Genomic DNA, 22,673 nt, shown 5'->3' on the forward strand with positions numbered 1-22,673 from the left:
ATAGTTCTGATAGTCATTTTAAGACTAGTTCATGCCCCTGATGATGACCACCACCACCAATACACCTTAGGAACTGTTAACAAGTTCACTAGCAATACTGTGAAATCACCTTAGTAACAGTATAACACTACAAATTGAATTAAAGAGCAGTGGGAATGGTAAAACAACAACAAAAAAAAACCAATATATTGTCCAAGCAATAATTCAGATAATGTCATTTGAAGACTATTTCATGCCCGTGATGACAACCACCACACCTTAGGAACTGTTTAACAATGTAAAAACACCCTAGTGACCCTGCAAAAACACCTTAGAATCAGTATAATAACACTCCAAATTGAATAAAACACAGTGGGAACTATTACAGAAAAACAACAACAAAAAAAAAAACAATATATTGTCCATGAAATAATTCTGATAATGTTGATTTAAGACTAATACATGTCCCTGATAATGACCACCACACCTTAGGAACAGTTTAACAATTAAAAAAAAAAAATACCCTAGCAACACTGCAAAAACACCTTAGAATCAGTACAATAACACTCCACATTGAATTAAAGCACATTGGGAATGATAAAACAACAACAAAAAACAATATATTGTCCATGAACAATCCTGATAATGTCGTTTTAGAACTATTTCATGCCCCTGACGACAACCACCACACCTTAGGAGCTGTTTAACAACGTAAAAACACTGTAGCGACCCTGTAAAAACACCTTAGTAACAGTATAACAACACTCCAAATTGAATTAAAGCACATTGAGCACTAGAAAACATTGATAAAAACAATATATTGTGCATGAAATAATTCTGATAATGTCCTTTAAAGACTATTCCATGCCCCTGATGATGACCACCACACCTTATGAACTGTTTAACTATGTAAAAACATCCTAGTGACCCTGCAAAACACCCAAGTAATTGTATAACACTCCAAATAGAATTAAAGCACATTGGGAATAAGAAAACATTGATAAAAACAATATATTGTCTATGTTAAACAGTTCCTAAGGTGTGGTGGTCATCATCAGGGGCATGGAATAGTCTTTAATGACATTATCAGGATTGTTTCAATGTAAAAACATGCTAGTGACCCTGCAAAACACCTTAGTAATTGTATAACAACACTCTAAATTGAATTAAAGCACATTGAGAACTAGAAAACATTGATAAAAACAATATATTGTCGATGAAATAATTCTGATAATGTCATTTAAAGACTATTCCATGCCCCTGATGATGACCACCACACATTAGGAGCTGTTTAACAATGTAAAAACATGCTAGTGACCCTGCAAAACACCTTAGTAATTGTATAACAATACTCCAAATTGAATTAAAGCACATTGGGATCTAGAAAACATTGATAAAAACAATATATTGTCGATGAAATAATTCTGATAAATGTCATTTAAAGACTATTCCATGCCCCTGATGATGACCACCACACATTAGGACTTGTTTAACAATGTAAAAACATGCTAGTGACTCTGCAAAACACCTTAGTAATTGTATAACAATACTCCAAATTGAATTAAAGCACATTGGGATCTATAAAACATTGATAAAAACAATATATTGTCCATGAAACAATCCTGATAAATGTCATTTAAAGACTATTCCATGCCCCTGATGATGACCACCACACATTAGGACTTGTTTAACAATGTAAAAACATGCTAGTGACCCTGCAAAACACCTTAGTAATTGTATAACAATACTCCAAATTGAATTAAAGCACATTGGGATCTAGAAAACATTGATAAAAACAATATATTGTCCATGAAACAATCCTGATAATGTCATTTAAAGACTATTTCATGCCCCTGATAATGACCACCACCACACCTTAGGAAATGTTTAACAATGTAAAAACACCCCAACAGCTAGGCATGGGCCGGTATAAGATTTTGAAAGTATGATAACGAATATCACGGTTTCACAATTTTACGGTATTGTGATTACTGCTCTAAAATAACTTTTTTTTAAATGTCTTGGTAAAAAAAGGAAAACCTTTTCCCCCTTTGAACACAATATATTTTCTTTTGTGAAACTTCTAAAATATTTTGGAGCAGTAAACATGTTAGGCTAAATAATTCAAATAAATCATTGACTTCTGATATCTTCGTTTGTTTCAAAGAGACAGATATTCTTCACAATTTAAAACTGCATCTTGGATATCTTTTCTGCTGGAGATACTGTCGCCCTAAAAAACTTAAAACAAAACGTAAAAAAAATTAATTAATTAATAAAAAGCTTAAATATATACCCTAGGAACATTTTGGCGGTTTTAAAACCTTGACTTCTTCAAACCACGGTATACCTTGAAAATGGTTATCATCCCATGCCTGCTAACAACACTGCAAAAACCTTAGTCATTGTAAAATAATACTCCAAATTGAATTTAAGCACAGTGGGAAGTCTAAAACAACAAACACCAATATATTGTCCATGAAATAATTCTAATAATGTCATTTTAAGACTATTCCATGCCCCTGATGATGACCACCAAACCTTAGGAACTGTTTAACACTGTAAAAACTCTCTAGTAACACTGCAAAAACACCTTAGTAACAGTATAATACCAATCCAAATTGAATTAAAGCACATTGGGAACTAGAAAACAACAAAAAAAAATGATATATTGTCCATGAAATAATTCAGATAATGTCATTTTATGACTATTTCTTGTCCCTGACGATTACTGCCACTACCACACCTTAGAAACTGTTTAACAATGTAAAAACACTGTAGTGACTCTGCAAAAATACCTTAGTAACACTATAAAAACACTCCAAATTGAATTAAAGCACATTGGGAACTATTAAAGAACAAAAAACAATATATTGTCCATGAAATAATTCTGATAACGTCATTTAAAGAATATTCCATGCCCCTGACGATTACTGCCACTACTACACATTAGGAGCTGTTTAACAATGTAAAAACACTGTACACTGAAAAAAGTGTTGCATGCAAAACTGTTGCAAACAATTTGTGTTGAATTTAAACAAACAAATTAAATTGAGCAATGTTCAACTTAATTTGTTTGTTTAAATTCAGCCCAAATAAATGGTTTACAACCACTTAACGTAAAAAATTGAGTAAATCCAAGGAATCATCTTTGAATAATTTTTTTCAGTGTAGTGACGCTGCAAAAACACCTTAGTAACACTATAAAAACACTGCAAATTGAATTACAGCACAGTGGGAATTATTAAAGAACAAAAAACAATATATTGTCCATGAAATAATTCTGATAATGTCATTTAAAGACTATTTCATGCCCCTGATAATGACCACCACACCTTAGCAACAGTTTAACAATGTAAAAATAACCTAGCAACACTGCAAAAACACCTTAGTAACAGTATATTAACATTCCAATTTGAATTTAAACAGTGGGAACTAGAAAACAACTACTATTACTACTTTGCAAGTGCACCTTTTTAATAGGTAAATGTTTTTAATATGTCTTTTTACAAGCACGCACATTGAGAATTTAATATACATTTTCATTGATCTCTTCTATCACTGAAGGTACAGAAGAGCAATAATTTGGTGGACAGTAAAGAGGATCAGCGATGCTCCAGCTCAGATGCTGCATTGCAGAGACTGACTGAGGGCTACTGTATTATTCTACTCTGTGGAACTGATAAGTAGTTTGTCTACAACGTTAGTTCTGTATTGGAGCTGTAGCAATAGTCTAAAACACAATGCATTCTGCCAACTGCACAGCAACCCTTAAAAAAAACACTCAGAACACACTAGCAACTGCAAAGCAACACTCTGAAACTATTTTAAACACTTTACTAACTGCATAGCAACTCTAAAAGCAATCAAAGTACCCCAGCAAAGGCACAACAACAATAAAAAATACCCTAGAAACTAGACAAAAACAATAAGCAATCACCTAAAAACACAACACACTGCAAGATAACTCCCTAAAACACAGACTATCTTACAAATGCATGGGAACACTGTAAAACACTTAAACAACTGCTTAGCAACACTGTAAAAGCAATGAAAATATTGCAAGAACTGCATAGCAACACTTACACTACTTCAAACACCTTACTAACTGCATAGCAACACTAATAGCAATCAAAGCACCCTAGCAACAGCACTGTAACAATCAAAATACCCTAGCAATAGCACAGCAACCCTCAAAAACCAATGCAAATGCATAGCAAGTAAAAACAAACACTCAAATACCATAACACACACGGACTACCTTAGAAACAGCATAGAATCACTCCAAAACACTTAAACAACTGCATAGCAACACTGTAAACAACAAATAACATATTGCAGCAACTGATAGCAACACTCTAAAACTACTTTAAACACCATATTAACAGCATAGCAACACTCTAATAGCAATCAAAGCACCCTAGCAACTCCACTGCAACAATAAAAACATTAGCAACAGCATAGCAAACAAATAAAATAGAAATAAAACACTCAAAAACACAACACACTGCAAATCAACAGCCTGAAACACACAGACCACCTTAAGAGCTGCATAGGATCACTGTAAACAACAATGGAAATATTGCAGGATCTGCACAGCAACACTTAAACTACAGTACTTTAAACACTACTACTGCATAGCAACAATAGCAAGCTAGCAATCGCACAGCGAAAGTTTTCACGAGTGGACCAATCAGAAGAGGACTGATGTCATTCAAGCGCTCCAGTGATGACTCGGAACAGATTGGGGGAGATTCTTGTCTCTTGTCACTGCTTTGTCTGTTCTGTGTGACGTGTGTGTCTGTTCTCTGGTTCGCTTTATTTTTTGAGTTGTACATCTATTCAGAATGTCCAAGCTAAATCTGCTTAAATCTACTAAAAGAGAAGTGAAAGTGAAGTACGTCACGTGACTTACATTATACACACACCTAGTTAATTCTCTGTTACTCCATTAGCTCAGAAGCAGGTGCTACCCTTTGTAAGTTTTAGCTAGCGAGTGCAGTTTAGTGAGGGGTGTATGACGCCGAAGATGGTTTTTTTCCCTATCTTCAGATTTCTCTTCGGTTATTTAGAGGTGGGGAGGGTTTATGGCTCGTGTTTGTCAGTGTCTGACAGGATCGGGTTTCAAAAGCACGTCAATAATCAAGCGCAGGTTATTATCATCAGCTCAAGAAGTTTGTTATTTCAGATATAATGTTAGACGCACGGGAGCGCTAGCAAGAAAGCGAAACCGCTCGCGCCTCAGACTGGCTCGTAAAAAACTACGGGGCATAGGGTAAATCTGCTCTTCTTCTTGGCTTTGTGGCTGTTCATCAAGACGACGACAAGGTTTGTTTGAGCCCAGATCGACCATGGCTCGTTATTATATGTATTTATAATTCAGCTATAATCTCTCGCTGTGTATTTCAAACATGGCGGGGTGTTTGTTTTCATTCTGGCTTGTTGCGTAAGCGAATGACGTATCTCTGTAAACCAATAGTGTTCAGCTGCACGTGTGGCTCTGCCTTTGGGTACCCTTTCTTGTGTTTGGTACCCTTTCGAAAGGGTGCCGAAAAAGTGGTACGGTACAGTTCGGTACGCTTTTTGACAGTGGAAACGGCCATAAAAACGTACCAAACAGAACCGTACCTTACCACTCAGTGGAAACGGGCCATAAGTTAGCGGGTGTTTAATTTGTTATTTTCTTTGATTTGGCATGCCTTATTTTCCTTCCCTCTATCAGGTTTGTTTCAATTGATTTATTAGCTTACTTTCCACTTATTACAGTGGCAGGGAAATGAACATAAGTATCATGTTGCCATATGGTGACACCGTGCAGCAGAGAGTTAAAATAGAGCCCACAGATTACTTTATAAACTACATAGGAACATTGTAAAACACTTAAACAAATGCTCTAAACAACAACAAAAATATTGTAGCAATAGCAGAGCAACACTAACCAAAAAAACAACAAAAAATAAAACACCCTAACAACTGCATAGCAAGAACACACTTTAACACAGCACTTGGAAACACACAAAAACAAGAAAAACAACATTTAAAACAAACTAGAAACTGCATGTTAACATGTATTCAGTACACACAAAACAACTACTGAAACAACACCCAAAACACCCTAGCAATGACATGGGAAACACCTCAAAAAGTCAACATAAAACAACAACATCAGCAACAACAACAAAACTTTGCATAACAGATCTGCCACTTTGAAGGTGTTTTTTTTTTTCAGAATGATATGGTTTTGAGCCACAGAGATGGTGGAAGTGTTTCAGGGAGGATGAGAGAAAAAGATTAACAATCACACAGAGGAGAAACATCCAGATTACTGCTGATAACCATCAGAGGTTTGAAAACAAAACACCACACGCATGGATTAGAGGCTCTTTGATACCTCAGATGTTCTGATACTTGCAGATTCCAGAAAAAAGTCAGACTGGAGAAAATGTAGGGCCTGAAGGGTTAAACTGATCTGGGTTAAAGGTTTGAGTTCGTCTGAAAGTGTTCGAACAGCCGTTAGAGAACCACTTCACACTACCGAAGCTTTCTGCCTCATATAAAGATTGGAATTACACCTCAGAGTCTTTCAATCACTACAAGTCAATAAGTGCAACGCATGAACACTGAGAAGATCAACAACACTACAAAACACCAGCAGCATGTATTCAAGCATGACTGGAAACTCTGAGGTCTGAAACATGCATGAACATGGCGGCTTCTGGCTACTTGAGAAATCGATTTTATGCATCATTGCATGCAGAAATAGGTTCTTTAGTGGTCAAAAAATCTTTACATCATTAAAAATGTTGTAATAAAAATAAAATTCAAAATAAAAATACCCTAGTCACTCTAGCAACTGCATAGCAACAACAACAAAAAATAAATACCTTCACAACTGCATAGTGATACAACACAACAATTAATCAAAACAAATTCGCAATTGTACTGCAACACTGTAAAAAACATCCAAAAACTCAAGCAACTACACTGAAAAAGATGATTTCTGTAAAATTGTTACAAATAATTTATACGGGTTGAATTTAAACAAACAAATTAAATTTAGTAATAATCAACTGTAATCGTAAATCCAGGGAATCATCTTTAAACCCTTTTATTCAGTGTAAAAAAATAAAATAAAATCACAGTAACTATATTGCAACACTCTAAATCAAATTAAAATACCTTAGGAACCTTAGGATGTGTATAAAACGTGAAATAAACACTGCAAACACCCTAGCAACACTGCAAAAATACGTTAGCAACTATATAACAACACTCTAAAAGCTCATCAGGAATGATGAAGCAATGCAAAAACAGCCAAAACTTTAAAACACCTTAGCAATGAAACAACAACACTCTAAAACACCTGAGCAATGAAATAAAAACAATCTATAACCAATCAAACACCCTAAGAACTGTTAAAAAAGAAAAAAAAAAGTAAAGAATCAAAACACCATCGCAACATACTACAAACACCTTAGTATCGTAAAAAAATTTAGTAAATCCAAGGAATCATCTTTGAATACTTTTTTTCAGTGCATTGTCGATGGCCGATAAACTTCAAGATGCTGAGCCGGCATCGCGATCCATCGCCCAGCCCCATATTTATATTGATATATTACTTATTATTTACATGTCATCTTAATAGCAATAACGGTCTTTTCATAAGCGGTGTTAAATTTTACATACTGTATAGCTGCCGCTTACATGGCTGACAGCATCATGAGGATTAAATGAAGGATTATACAGTACCTCTCGCGCTTAAAATGTGTGGATTCAGTGGCAAACGTTGTTACCTGCAAACCCTGTCCCACAGACTTTACAGTGGATGGCTTTAGTTATTTTCATAGCGGACTTGAAGCCACTGAAAGTCTTTTAACCACTCTTGGAAAAGTGTAGATGGTGGATTAACATTAAGCACATGATCACTAATAAGATGTGCCATTATTAGTAACTTTAGGTGGTTTCTAAAACTAACTCTGTCAGTGTTATCTTCATTCTCTCATCTTCAGCGCTTCACATTTTCACGGTTGTAGATCCTGTCATCTGAAGGCCGAAGGCATTGACTGAGTGATTGACAGCTGACATTAACCAATCCATTCGCATTCAGTTCAAGAGCAGTGGGCCAATAAGAAGAGCGCAAAGGCGGGGCAAGCATTGCAGGCTTTTTTTTTACTTCAGCAAGTTCACACAACAACTGTTTAAATCTGTTCCTGAGCGCTGCGTTTGGTGTTTTTAGGTGCAAAGTTGCATTCTGCAGAAATGTCTCCTAAATCCACACACACAGTGAGGATTTTGCAGTGAAAACAGGTTACCCGGCAACAATTTAAGCACTCGCACAAATGCTTCCAAATTTATTTTTAGGTCGCACAGATAAAATTTCAGGCGCATATGCCACCAAAACGGTCGAGCCCTAGCATCTTTACTTGTTACCATTTCCTCATAATAATAATAATAATAAAATAAGGAAGTTATAATCACAATACAAATTCCAGTGAACTCCAAATGAACTCTCGTCTCCTCCACAAGCTGTGGGGAAAAAGCCATTATAACGACACAGATCACTCTGCCTATTCATGCCAGAGCACAGTGGAAACAAGTGATCGACAGGTGGTAATTTGCGTGTAACTTTATTTATTTATGGTTTAGTTATGGGTAAAAAGCGAAAGTGAAAACAGTAGGCTACAATTAATTTGTTATGAATTAATTGATATTTAACAACAACAACAACAACTACCCCCACCTACGACAACGATGCCATCGTCCATCATGATGTTTCACATTAGACATCGTTTGATGCCAAATTGGTCAACAACGGGCCACTCTAGTACCTAGACACACTGTCATTGCTACATAGTTTTGCTTGTCATTCTCAAGATTTAAAAATGGTTCTTTAACTTTTCACACACACGCACACACGCACGCACGCACGCACGCACACGCACACACACACACACACAAAAAATGGTATTTTACAGAAACCAAAAATGCTGCTTTATTGGAATTACTACTAAAACTATCCTGAATCCTTCATTTTTTTTAAAGAAGTCATACAATATCAAAACAAACAAACAAACAAACAAACAAAAAAAACACCAGGGTTCAAAACTACACAATACACATCTATTACAATAAAAAAATACAATATTATGATATAAAAGCCCCTTTAGGTGCATCTCCTTGACAACACGTAATTCACTCTCAGACAGATCGAATCTGAATCACGGAGAACACTGAACATCCTCAGGGACCTTCTGAACTCTTGCTTTGTTTCTTTTGTTTGTGTGTGTGTGCATGTGTGTGTGTGTGTGTTTTTTTCTCAAAGTTCATTGTGAATCACAAGAGGCCTACAACAGCAGCAACACAACAAATGTCATCATGTGCAAATGGAGTCTGCACCGAGAGCAGAAAAAAAAGGCCATTCTGAGAAAGGTCAGTCTCACCAAACAGGAGCACATGAAGCCGCTATCAGAAAGACATGATGTCCTGCGAGCAGACGGATGAAATGCTGACTTCATCAAAGCTGATCTCAAGAGGTGCAGGAAAAAAAGAAAAATTCACACACTTTACCAGAGCCAGAGACGCGCTCTTAATAATGCATTGCTAACTTTTACAGCGAAACCACACTCATAAAAACTGCAGTTTACAATGAAAGCACCTAAAGCTCTCCAGAGAACTAGATTTAATCTAGTGCAAAACTATCCACAGCTAAATCCTTTCTTTCTCTCAGGAGAAAACACACAAGAGTGAATTTACAACAATTTACCGCAATTTCCAAGTATTTGTCTGCAGAAGACTGCATTGCTGATTCTGATTCCATTTTTATTTTAGAGTTTGGACTGTAAAGTTGCTCTGAAACAATCTGTATTGCATCAAATTGTATTGTTAAAACATATACAGTACTGTGCAAAAGTCTTAGGCTACCCCAGCTTTAGTGGCTTAAGATTTTGTGGCGAGCATATCCTGAACTGTTTTGAGGAGACTCTCCTAAAGATTTTCTGGGTTTAATCAACGTGCTAACACCTTTCAGCACTTCCCAAATTTCATCTTTAGATTTACTGTAGGTTGTCATACAGTATCTTTCTCTTCAGGCGATCCCAAACTATCTAGGTCTGGACTTTGTGCAGGCCATTTCGTGTTAGTACGTACATACTGACCATCTATCTAGGTCTGGACTCTGCAGGCCATTTCGTGTTTGTACATACATAATTACTATCTAGGTCTGGACTCTGTGCAGGCCATTTTGCATTTGTATGTACATACATACTCTCTATCTAGGTCTGGACTCCGTGCAGTCCATTTCGTGTTTAAACATATGTACGTACTTTACTATCTAGGTCTGGACTCTGTGCAGGTCATTTAGTGTTTGTACATACATAATTACTGTCTAGATCTGGACTCTGTGCAGGCAATTTCGTGTTTAAACAAGTACATACTTTATTATCTAGATCTGGACTCTTTGCAGTCCATTTCGTGTTTAAACATTTGTACGTACTTTACTATCTAGGTCTGGACTCTGTGCAGGCCATTTAGTGTTTGTACGTTCGTACTTACCATCTATCTAGGTCTGGACTCTGCAGGCCATTTTGTGTTTGTATGTACACTAGGCTTGTGCCGGTATCACGGTAATGAATATGCACAATATTGTTATCGCGGGCACTTCAAAATACCGTGAAAAATAATAGATTCGAATTTATATTCTAAGAACGCGCCTTAGCTTATTTTCCATCAACCGCTTGAAGAAACACTGCGTATATGCTGCGCAGAACTGATGCGCACTCTGATGTAAACAATCCCTGCATGTAGAACTGTGTGCACGCAGTGCGCGCCGCCGCTGCCACCGCACTATAATCCTCACACGAAGAAGAAGCATGGCGGAAGGAGGAACGCTGCCGACAATTTATCCCCCTTCAAAAAGGGTAAAGTCAGAGGTTTGGAAATATTTTGGGTTCCAAAAAAATGCAGAGGGATTGCTGATGGAAGACGGTTTCCCTTTGCACATTCACTTTGATATAATTGCTCAAGTTTACTTTTATATTGTGTATTGTTTTATTTATATTTATTTGTATTTAAATGTTTGAAGTACTTTTAGTTAATTAAAAAGTTATTAAAGTTACTAAGTTGACGAAACTGAAGTTTTGTTGTGTTTTTTTACCTGTTTCTCTAGTAAAATTACAATATCGTGATAATACCGTATACCGTGATAAGAGCTCAATCAATTAATCGCAGCATGAAAATGTGATACCGGCACATGCATAATGTACACACTTAATTACTACCTAGGTCTGGACTTTTTGCAGGCCATTTCATGTTTTTACTTACATAATATCTATCTATGCCTGGACTCTGTGTCGGCCATTTCGGGTTTTTGCATAAGTACGTACTTACTATCTAGCTAGGTCTGGATTCTTTGCAGGCCATTTAGTGTTTGTATGTATATACAGTGCATACCCTCTATCTAGGTCTGGACTTTGCAGGCCATTTCGTGTTTGCATGTACGGACTTAATTACTACTTAGGTCTGGACTTTTGTGCAGACCATTTCATGTTTTTACTTGCATAATATCTATCTATGTCTGGACTCTGTGTAGGCCATTATGGGTTTTTGCATACGTACATACTTACTATCTAGCTAGGTCTGGACTTCGTGCAGGCCATTTAGTGTTTGTACGTATATACAGTACATATCCTCTATCTAGGTCTGGACTTTGTGCAGGCCATTTAGTGTTTGTATGTATATACAGTACATACCCTCTATCTAGGTCTGGACTTTGTGCAGGCCATTTAGTGTTTGTATGTATATACAGTACATACCCTCTATCTAGGTCTGGACTTCGTGCAGGCCATTTAGTGTTTGTACGTATATACAGTACATACCCTCTATCTAGGTCTGGACTCTGCAGGCCATTTCGTGTTTGTATGTACAGACTTAATTACTAATTAGGTCTGGACTTTGTGCAGGCCATTCCGTGTTTGTACGTACATACTGTCTATCTATCTAGGTCTGTACCTACTGTACCTACCTACCATCCATCCATCTATCCATCCATCCATCTATCTTCAACAGCATTAACCGTGTGTTTGCAATCATTACACTGCTGAAAGAAAAACAAAACCATTACAAATAATTGCTTTCCAAAAAAGTCCAAAATAAGGACATTTTCCACAAATTGGGCTAAAACGTTGGTCTCAATCACTAAAACGTCAGCAAACTGTATGCTTACAATTGTTTTAAAAGCCTTGGAAGAAAACACTTGTTATTATGTAATTTAATTTTAAATATACTATATACACTGTATAGTTCACACAATTTAATGTCATCATTTAAGCATCCTTTACTTGTTTTAAACCTTTATGAGTCTATTTCATCCATTGAACACAAACGAAGATATTTTGAAGAATGTTGGAAACCTGTAACCATTGAATTCTATAGTATTTATTTTTCCTACTATGGAAGTCAATGGCTACAGGTCCACAGTTTCCTTCAAAATATATTATTTTGTGTCCAATAGAATAAAGAAACTCATAATGGTTTAAAAGCACTTGAAGGAAAGTAAATAGTGCGTATTTTTTATTTTTTTTGTGGTGAACTCACATTAAGAAATCAATATTTGTTGGAAAAACCCTGATTTCAATCACCAAAAATGGAAATGAGTTATTTTAGTATGTATAAGATGTATGTCTGGACACATTAGAGTGTGAAGTGAATCTTATGGGCTGACTGTGGCATTACCTGATTTGCATAATGACTATAATTAACTGAGTGCTAAAGCAACTCCATCAGCAGGTGTTATTCATACTTAATGACAGACGTGATGGAGAGATGGCAGGTCTCGGCAGGAGAAAAAAAGAACTGTTTAAAACTTAAAAAGATCACATTTTAGACAAATTTGGGACACTTTCCTGAAAGCGGAGGTGAACGCAGATCAGAGATGGCAGCTCACACTGAATTATCCTAAAATTAAGATTCAAAGTCTGCTAAGTCACTGCAGATGGGAAATGAGTGTGCTTGTGATCTTTCTGTTTTATGCAAGAGAGAAAGAATTACTATGCATAAAGGTAGTGGTATATGCTCTGTGAATGCATATTAACACTCTGGAAAAACTCTCAATATTCACACTGTACTGTAAAGCTGGAATCCACAGATTAACAGACTCCTACGAATGTGTTTTCACAAATATTTATACACCTAAAGTACAGATTTGTGATGAGAAACTTTTTTGAATGGACTAGAAACTGAAACTACACATTTTAAATGTTTAATATTACTAAATAGTTAATATTATATACAGTTGAAGTCCACAGTTCGCCCTCCAGTGAATTTTTAGTTCTTTCCCAAATGATTTAGGAATTTTCCACAGTATGTCTGATAATATTTTTTCATCTGGAGAAAGTCTTATTTTTTTATTTTGGCTAGAATAAAAGCACTTTTTAACTTTTTTAAAACCATTTTAAGGTCAATATTATTAGCCCCTTTTTTTTTTCAGGAGCTTGCTCTTGTAGCGGTGTGATCATGATGTAGCGACTGTTGTTGGTGTCGCGGGGGAAATCCTCTTGCCAACAACGGACAACAGCTCATCAAAATGGGCTCAGTCTGAAGCAGCGCTGAAAGCCTCCATCCTCCAGGTATAGTTTCTGGAGGAGTTGATGAACTCAGAGCTGGGTGCACCAAAGGATCTAGTGGACTCAAACACGGCTCCAAACAAAACTACGCTGTTTTTCAACCTTCCTAAAGCATGTAAACACAGCTACTCTAAGCTGGAGTCACCAAGCAGACAGAAGCCCTGCTCATGATACGAATCCAAGTCTATTATGGAGTGAATTTGGCAGGTGAACGAAGTAAATTTGACACACGAATGAAGTAAACTCAGTGTTCACGCGTCTATTTACGCGCAAATATCATGATTTATTCGCACAAGCCGCATCTGGTGTGATCACAGCATGAGAGCATGCTAGCGTATGGATAAGTTGTAGTTCAACCAAAACTGAAAATAAAAGAAATTGACACTATTTGATCTTCCTCGAGTGATTTCAAACCTTTTAGAGTTTCTTTCTTCTGTTGAACACTGATATTGATATTACGAAGAAGGCTGAAACCATGTAACCAATGATTTAGTAGAAAAACATATACTATGCAAGTCAGTAGTTACAGCTTTCTGCAAAATATATTGTGTGTTTAACAGATGAAAGAAACACCAACATGTTTAGAACACGTAAAAGGAGAGTAAATGATGACAGAAATTTCTGTTTTGGCAGAACTGTCCCTCCTGGACTAGCATACTGCAACTGACAACCCAAAACAAGTAGAATCTGGATTTGCAGAGGACTTTAAGCTGAGCGTTATTTCAGCTGAATCAACACAAACACATCAACATCACTTCAAATGTAATCTAGTGCTGTCCATTAGCCGAGCGCAGGTGTCTTCATTCAGTCTCTGCTGTATTCACTGTGATCAATGTGACTAAAGGTGTTAATCACATCCTGAGAGGAGCAGGATCACAGCTTCAGGTGTGTTAGAAGGATTCTGTTCACAGAAATAATGGAGAATCCATAAAGAGCATATTATATTTACAGCACAACAAGACGCTGAAGCAAAAAGCCTCCATTGAATCTTCTCATACTGAGTGTAAATGATCACTACGCGACTGTGAACTCAATATTTAGACATATCAAACCAACCAGGTATTCATAATAAAGGTGAAAATACAAATTAAAGGCTTTGTAGACAAACACTTTCAACACATTTCTAAACATAATAGTTTTAATAACTTATTTTTGATAACTGATTCATTTTATCTTTGCCATGATGACAGTAAATGATATTTGACTAGATATATTTTAGATATTTTTCAAGATAATACAGTAGTATTCAGCTTAAAGTGACATTTAAAGACTTAACTAGGTTAATTAGGCAAGTCATTGTATAACAGTGGTTGGTAATCATATATCTAAATCTATTTTTTTTTTTTATTAAATTGTATTCCGGCCGAAATAAAATATAAGATTTTCTCTAGAAGAATACAAAATATTATAGGAAATACTGTGAAAAATCCCTTGCTCTAAATGTAATTTGGGAAATATTTAAAATAAATAAATACAGGGTCTTTACAGGTTTCATCAAGTCAAATTTAAGACTTTTTACAGACCATTTTAAGACCATAATGCCCCATTTACACGGGGCTTCAGCGTCAACGCTTGACAGAGGGCGTGTCTGAAGTTAGGGCTGATGCGATCGTCATAGCAGCATCACCCAATGATATTAGTCAGCAATAGGCCACTGCCTGAGCTGGTGTAGTTGCATACAGCGATCTGATTGGCTGAGGCTTCCATCGGCGCTTGAAAAGTTGAACAAGGCCCAACTTCTGCAGCAAACAACGCCTCTGAAGCGGATCCACAATGCAGTTCGGCATGGTGTGGGGGATATTTTATTGGCACACTTTGGGCTCATTAGTACCAATTTAGCATCGTGTCAACACCACAGCCTACCTGGGTATTGTTGCTGACCATGTCCATCCTTTTATGACCACAGTGTACCCATCTTCTGATGGCTACTTCCAGCAGGATAACGCACCATGTCAAAGCGTGAATCATCTCAGACTGGTTTCTTGAACACGACAATGTGTTCACTGTACTCAAATGGCATCCACAGTCACCAGATCTCAATCCAATAAAGCACCCTTGGGATGTGGTAGAACGGGAGATTGGCATCATGGATGTGCAGCCGACAAATCTGCAGCAACTGTGTGATGCCATCACATCATTATGGAGGAATATTTCCAGTATCTTGTTGAACCTATGCCTCAAATGATTAAGGCAGTTCTCAAGGCAAAAGGGGGTCCAACTCAATACTAGTAAGGTGCACCTAATAAAGTGTATAACACACCAATATATTTTGTGTAAAAACAAACTTTTATTTTAGATGGCCCAGCTCCTAAAGAATATATATTAAAATATATAGATTTAAATCAACCTAATATATAACTTATTATTTATGATTTAATATTTGGTATGACATGTACAATAAAGCACCGTGTTTAAATAACTATCTGATTTTTTTGTTTGTGCTTTGGGCTGCTGTGCATCCTCTCTGTCGGCCTGAAAGGGAGTCAGAGAAAGATGCGGGGAACAAATGAACAGTAGGGCACATCAAACAAGCGTTTATCCGCCTCCATCAATGTCGCCCACTGAGTTACAGAGAGAGCGGCTCTACATGCACTCTCTGCAGCCTGATGCACCTGTTGACTCCACTTCCCAGCGCTCAGGACGGGATTCACATGGAGGATCCTTCCATCAGCACTGCCAGACTCCAGCAATCCCAATTTCAAAGACTGAACCCCGACCTCCGTGCCAATCAAACCTGGACACGGCACAACACAAAACCCCACACAATCTCCACAGCGGAGGAATATCAATCACACAGAGGATCTAAACGTTTCATGTCTACAGTCACAGCACTGAGAGAGAGAGAGACTGGAAAACAACTCCGCATCTGTGTGATCTTACATGCCTGCTTTCTTTGAACACCTGAAGAGCAGCAGCCTACTTTATTTACAACAGCAGACCACAGTATTGGAGAAAAATCAGAGACTTCAGAGCATTGATGTGTAGGTTGTTGTTATGTTGTTGCTAGGTTGTTGTTTTTTACAGGCCAGGGTGTTGCTAGGTTGTTAAAATGAGTTGTTATGCAGATGCTAAAGTGAAGTGAACCACCGTTTCTGAAGAAAAATTAGAGACTTCAGAGCATTGATGTGTAGGTTGTTGTTATGTTGTTGCTAGGTTGTTGTTTTTTGCAGGCCAGGGTGTTGCTAGGTTGTTAAAATGAGTTGTTATGCAGATGCTAAAGTGAAGTGAACCACCGTTTCAGAAGAAAAATCAGAGACTTCAGAGCACTGATGTGTAGGTTGTTGTTATGTTGTTGCTAGGTTGTTGTTTTTTACAGGCCAGGGTGTTGCTAGGTTGTTAAAATGAGTTGTTATGCAGATGCTAAAGTGAAGTGAACCACCGTTTCTGAAGAAAAATCAGAGACTTCAGAGCATTGATGTGTAGGTTGTTGTTATGTTGTTGCTAGGTTGTTGTTTTTTACAGGCCAGGGTGTTGCTAGGTTGTTAAAATGAGTTGTTATGCAGATGCTAAAGTGAAGTGAACCACCGTTTCAGAAGAAAAATCAGAGACTTCAGAGCACTGATGTGTAGGTTGTTGTTATGTTGTTGCTAGGTTGTTGTTTTTTGCAGGCCAGGGTGTTGCTAGGTTGTTAAAATGAGTTGTTATGCAGATGCTAAAGTGAAGTGAACCACCGTTTCAGAAGAAAAATCAGAGACTTCAGAGCATTGATGTGTAGGTTGTTGTTATGTTGTTGCTAGGTTGTTGTTTTTTACAGGCCAGGGTGTTGCTAGGTTGTTAAAATGAGTTGTTATGCAGATGCTAAAGTAAAGTGAACCACCGTTTCTGAAGAAAAATCAGAGACTTCAGAGCATTGATGTGTAGGTTGTTGGTATGTTGTTGCTAGGTTGTTGTTTTTTGCAGGCCAGGGTGTTGCTAGGTTGTTAAAATGAGTTGTTATGCAGATGCTAAAGTGAAGTGAACCACCGTTTCTGAAGAAAAATCAGAGACTTCAGAGCACTGATGTGTAGGTTGCTAGGTTGTTGCTGTGTGGTTGTTGCTGTGGGGTTGCTAGGTTGTTGTTCTGTGCTGGCCAGGGTGTTGCTATGTTGTTAAAATGGGTTGCTATGCAGCTGCTAAAGTGAACCGAACCACAGTATCTGAATACAAATTAGATACTTTGGAGCATCGCTGTGTGGTTGCTAGGTTGTTGCTGTGTGGTTTCTAGGTTGTTGCTGTGTGGCTGCTAGGTTGTTGTTCTGTGCTGGCCAGGCTGTTGCTGATGTGTAGGTTGCTAGGTTGTTGCTGTGTAGTTGTTGCTGTGGGGTTGCTAGGTTGTTGTTCTGTGCTGGCCAGGGTGTTGCTATGTTGTTAAAATGGGTTGCTATACAGATGCTAAAGTGAAGTCAACCACAGTTTCTGAATAAAAAATAGAGACTTTGGAGCATTGTGCTGTGTGGTTGCTAGGTTGTTGTTGTGGGGTTGCTAGGTTGTTGTTGTGTGCGGACCAGGGTGTTGCTATGTTGTTAAAATTGGTTGCTATGCAGCTGCAAATAAGTCAACCACCGTTTCAGATTAAAAATTTGAGACTTTGGGGCATTGTGCTGTGTGGTTGCTAGGTTGCTGCTGTGTGGTTGCTAGGTTGTTGTTGTGTGCTGACCAGGGTGTTGGTATGTTGCTAAAATGGGTTGCTATGCAGCTGCAAAAGTGAAGTCAACCACCCTTTCTAATTAAAATTAGAGACTTTGGAGTGTCGCTGTGTGGTTGCTAGGTTGTTGTTCTGTGCCTGTCAGGGTGTTGCTATGTTGTTAAAATAGGTTACTATGGAGCTGCAAAAGTAAAGCCAACCACAGTTTCTGAAAAAAAAATTGAGACTTTGGAGCATTGTGCTGTGTGGTTGCTAGGTTGTTGCTGTGTGTTTGCTAGGTTGTTGTTCTGTGCTGTCCAGGTTTTTGCTATGTGGTTAAAATGGGTTGCTATGTAGCTGAAAAAGTGAAGTAAACCAAAGTTTCTGAATAAAAAATACAGACTTCGGAAAATTGCTGTGTTGTTGCTTGGTTGTTGTTCTGTGCGGTTGCTAGGTTGTTGTTCTGTGCTGGCCAGGGTGTTGCTATGTTGTTAAAATGGGTTGCTATGCAGCTGCTACCATAGATTCTGAAGAAAAAATAGAGACTTCTGAGAATTACTGCATGGTTGCTAGGTTGTTGCTGCGTGGTTGCTAGGTTGCTGTTCTGTGCGGTTGCTAGGTTGCTGTTCTGTGCTGACCAGGGTGTTGCTATGTTGTAAAAATGGGTTGCTATGCAGCTGCTTAAGTGAAGTGAACCACAGTTTCTGAATGGAAATTAGAGACTTTGGAGCATCACTGTGTAGTTGCTAGGTTATAGCTGTGTTGTACGGAAGCTAGGTTGTTGTTCTGTGCCAGGGTGTTGCTATGCTGTAATAAAAGGTTGCTATGCATCTGCTAAAGTGAAGTCTTGATCTATATATACATTTATATTCTGTAAATAATCTATTGAATTCTATTTGAATTCAGTATGTGTAATAAATACACTTTCTTTGGCATGACTTTATTATTGTTTGGTCTCTTGCCACCACTTTACACAAAAATGACTCACAAAATAAACGTCATCTCTTTTACCCTTACACCTAAAATCTAAAAATCACAGCACTGTGCAGTTTCTACAATTTTCAAGATGTTTTTAGTGCAATGAAGAAAATTCTACGTTAAGTCTGTGAATTCTCTAGGGCCCAATCCCAATTCTATTTTGTACCCCTTCCCCATGACCCTTAAAACCAAGTGTGAATGGGAAGGGCTTCAAAATTTACCCCTAAGAAATGGGACAGCACTACAACACCTGCACACGTCATCATATGTCATCAAGATCTTTTGCTCTATATGAGATCAGACGATGGCGACTGCTGTAGTTATTCCAGTTGTGCTATTTTCTGGTTTTTATCTTCAGGAAATCACTGAGGGCAGATATTACGTTATCATAACGATATAATGTGGCAATAAGATCGTAACACTACTGTGCATTTACACCCTGGCCCTATTTATTAATGTAAGCAAACAAAAACAACATTAACATTATAGCAGACACTGTAAAAAGCTCATTCCCAACAACCAGACTTTATTGACAGGGTATTCCAGTGTCATCGAGTGTCAGAATGTTGCGGGACTGCTCTACAGGAGTTATTATTATGGACTCTAGATCGCGAAATTGAGTGTTTTTTAGTTTAGCGTTTTTTTAAAGCATGACGATAAAACGCGAACGCGGTTATGAATATGTTAAAACATGTTTGTTTGTTGTAAGAATTCGTAATATTGACAAAAAATACACATTTTTGTATCTCCTTACTTCTGGGTGCAGCTGTGGCTGATATATTCTGGGAAATTTTCTTACCGCTTGGTTTCGAGTGTGGTCCAGAAAAATCTTTGTTCGAAGGGGTATCTACCCCTTGCCCTTAGCCCTACTCTTTCAAGCTTAAAAGAATTGGGACGCCCCTACCCCTTAACGGGAATGCGCAAAACGTGGGGTAGGGGTAAGGGGAAGGGCTAAGGCAGGCATGGGCAAACTCGATCCTGGAGGGCCGGTGTCCCTGCAGAGTTTTGCTCCAACACTAATCAAACACACCTGAACACCCTAATTAGTGTCTTCAAGGTCACTAGAAATCTACAAGCAGGTGTGTTTGATTAGGGTTGGTGCAAAACTATGCAGAGACACCGGCCCTCCAGGATCGAGTTTGCCCATCCCTAGGCTAAGGGGTAGAATTGGGATTGGGCCTAGATATAGTTTAGTTCTCTCCAACAGTCAACGGTCTCCAACAAAGTCTGTGGGCTGTTTTTCACCCATTTTATAATTAACAAATTGGTCTGAGGTTAGTAACAGTACACCTTTACTAACTGTATCAAAACACAATTTAAGGCATAAAAACCCTCATGCTAGCCTAAGCTAAATATGCTAATTACACTGTGAAATGAGAATAGAGTTCACTCAGATCAGGAACGCTCAGAAAAACTCCAAGTCAGCGACAGGAAACTCAGGTCTGACTTCCTGCTGCCTGCGAAAGAGCGCTAAAGCTTCATCTTCACAGTCTCGCTGGACGCGCTTTGGCAGAGAGTTGAGAAAAGAGGCATGAATAAAACAAAACACAACAAGAGAGAAACACACACACACACAGATTCATAATTCATGGCCTTCATTTCAGCAGCCGCCACACTTGTGATGGAGCGAGAACAGAGCGAATACACACAGGTGCACACACAGAAACGCTACATGCCTGACACACACCAACTGATGCTGCACTGATGGGGGAAAGAAAAAACATTCGCAAACATATTCTTGGCCATTTCTGACTGCGGTTTCTAAGCAACTGCAGCTTGTGCTGAAGGCAGAAAGAGAGAGATAATGTAAGCAGAGCTCCAACACGACTGCACATTTCTGACGTCGCTCCACTGCAAAACAGCTGACTCCAAACTTGAAAAATACCTGAGATTCCCTGAATGAGCTGTATTTCAACTAGTTCATTTAAGGTAAAATGAAACCTTGCTGAAGCCAATTTACTTGTGAAAGTGAAGACAAAGTTTTCAAACTCGAAAAAAGGCAGAAAAAAGACAGTATTGCCTTTAGATGAGACACAATCTGCAAAACTTCGCAAGACTTTCTAGTACAAAATGACATTTGCTTACTTATTCTGCATCATGTTCATTATAACCCAGTCTCCAGGATAGACGTTCTTCCCAATCAGGTCCTTAAACATGATAAACGTCTCCATGAGGAAATCCTGGAGAAGAGTCAAGAGAGTTTGGGATTAAACCAACATTAAAACTTATTGCTAAAATAAAATAAAATAAAATAAAATAAAATAAAATAAAATAAAATAAAATAAAATAAAATATCAAAATCATTAAAAAAATGTAAAATAATATATACAGTATATAAAGTATAACATATATAAAATATAAAAAATAGAAAAATTAGATAAAATAAAAATTTAAGGTAAAAATATTTAAGATTAAATCTAAATAAACAAAAATAATAAAACAAATTTAAAATAAAAAATAATATAAAGCATTACAAATTTAAAAATATAATATATTAAATATATAAAAAAATTAAATTAAAAAAATTAAATTAAAAATATTTAAGATAAAATAAATAATCAAAATAAACATTATAAAATAATTAAATTAAATACATTAAAAATAGAATATAACATGAAACAAAGCATAACATCCATAAAATTAAAAATAGATAAAAAATGAAATAAAAAAATTAATTGAAGCTAAAAATATTTAGGATAAAATAATTAAAACAAACATAAAAATAATAAAATAAAATAAAAAAATATATATATATTATAAAGCATAACACATAAAATATAAAAAATAGATGAAAAATTTAATAAAATAAAAATTATTTAAGATAAAAAAAATTGTATAAAATAAACATAAAAATATATGCATGCATGTATGTACAGTTGAAGTCAGAATTATTAGTCCCCGTTTATTTGTTTGTTTTTTTACGTTTCCCAAATGATGTTTAACAGAGCAAGGAAATTTTCACAGTATGTCTGATAATATTTTTTCTTCTGCAGAAAGTCTTATTTGTTTTATTTCGGCTAAAATAAAAGCAGGTTTAATTTTTTTAAACCTATTTTAACGTCAATATTATAAGCCCCTTTAAGCAAATTTCTTTTTCCGATAGTCTACAGAATAAACCATTGTTACATAATAACCTTCCTAATAACCCTAACCTGCCTAGTTAACCTAATTAACCTAGTTAAGCCTTTAAATGTCACTTTAAGCTGTATAGAAGTGTCTTGAAAAATATCTAGTCAAACAACAACAACAACAATAATGATAATAATACCAGTAATAACACATTCCTCCAGAGGTTTTTCTTGGCATGAAACTGTAAACTCACCACCACATCTGTGCGCATCTTCCCGAAAGTGCTGATGAGGTGTGTATAGTGATAGTCATCCATCTGCCGAAGTGTGCCAGTCATACAGGCCACAAAACTCCCCTGCACAGAGAAAAACACACACAGAGATGATCAGAAACAGAAAAGCACATGTCCATCAAACATTAAAATG

The 22,673-nt window shown here is 37.0% G+C and overlaps 1 protein-coding gene across 2 annotated transcripts in view; it reads right to left on the bottom strand.

Moving 5' to 3' along the window:
• dock1 (dedicator of cytokinesis 1) overlaps nucleotides 1-22,673 on the bottom strand; it is a 927,369-nt gene that overhangs the window by 190,826 nt on the left and 713,870 nt on the right. For both annotated transcript variants that reach the window (XM_056470102.1, XM_056470100.1), the window contains exons 28-29: nucleotides 22,502-22,603; nucleotides 21,265-21,359 (exon numbers count right to left, since the gene is read on the bottom strand). In XM_056470102.1, the coding sequence (XP_056326077.1) occupies nucleotides 21,265-21,359; nucleotides 22,502-22,603 (197 nt within the window). The remainder of the gene's footprint in view (nucleotides 1-21,264; nucleotides 21,360-22,501; nucleotides 22,604-22,673) is intronic.

Source organism: Danio aesculapii, chromosome 12, assembly GCF_903798145.1.
Source record: "Danio aesculapii chromosome 12, fDanAes4.1, whole genome shotgun sequence".
NCBI lineage: Eukaryota > Metazoa > Chordata > Actinopteri > Cypriniformes > Danionidae > Danio > Danio aesculapii.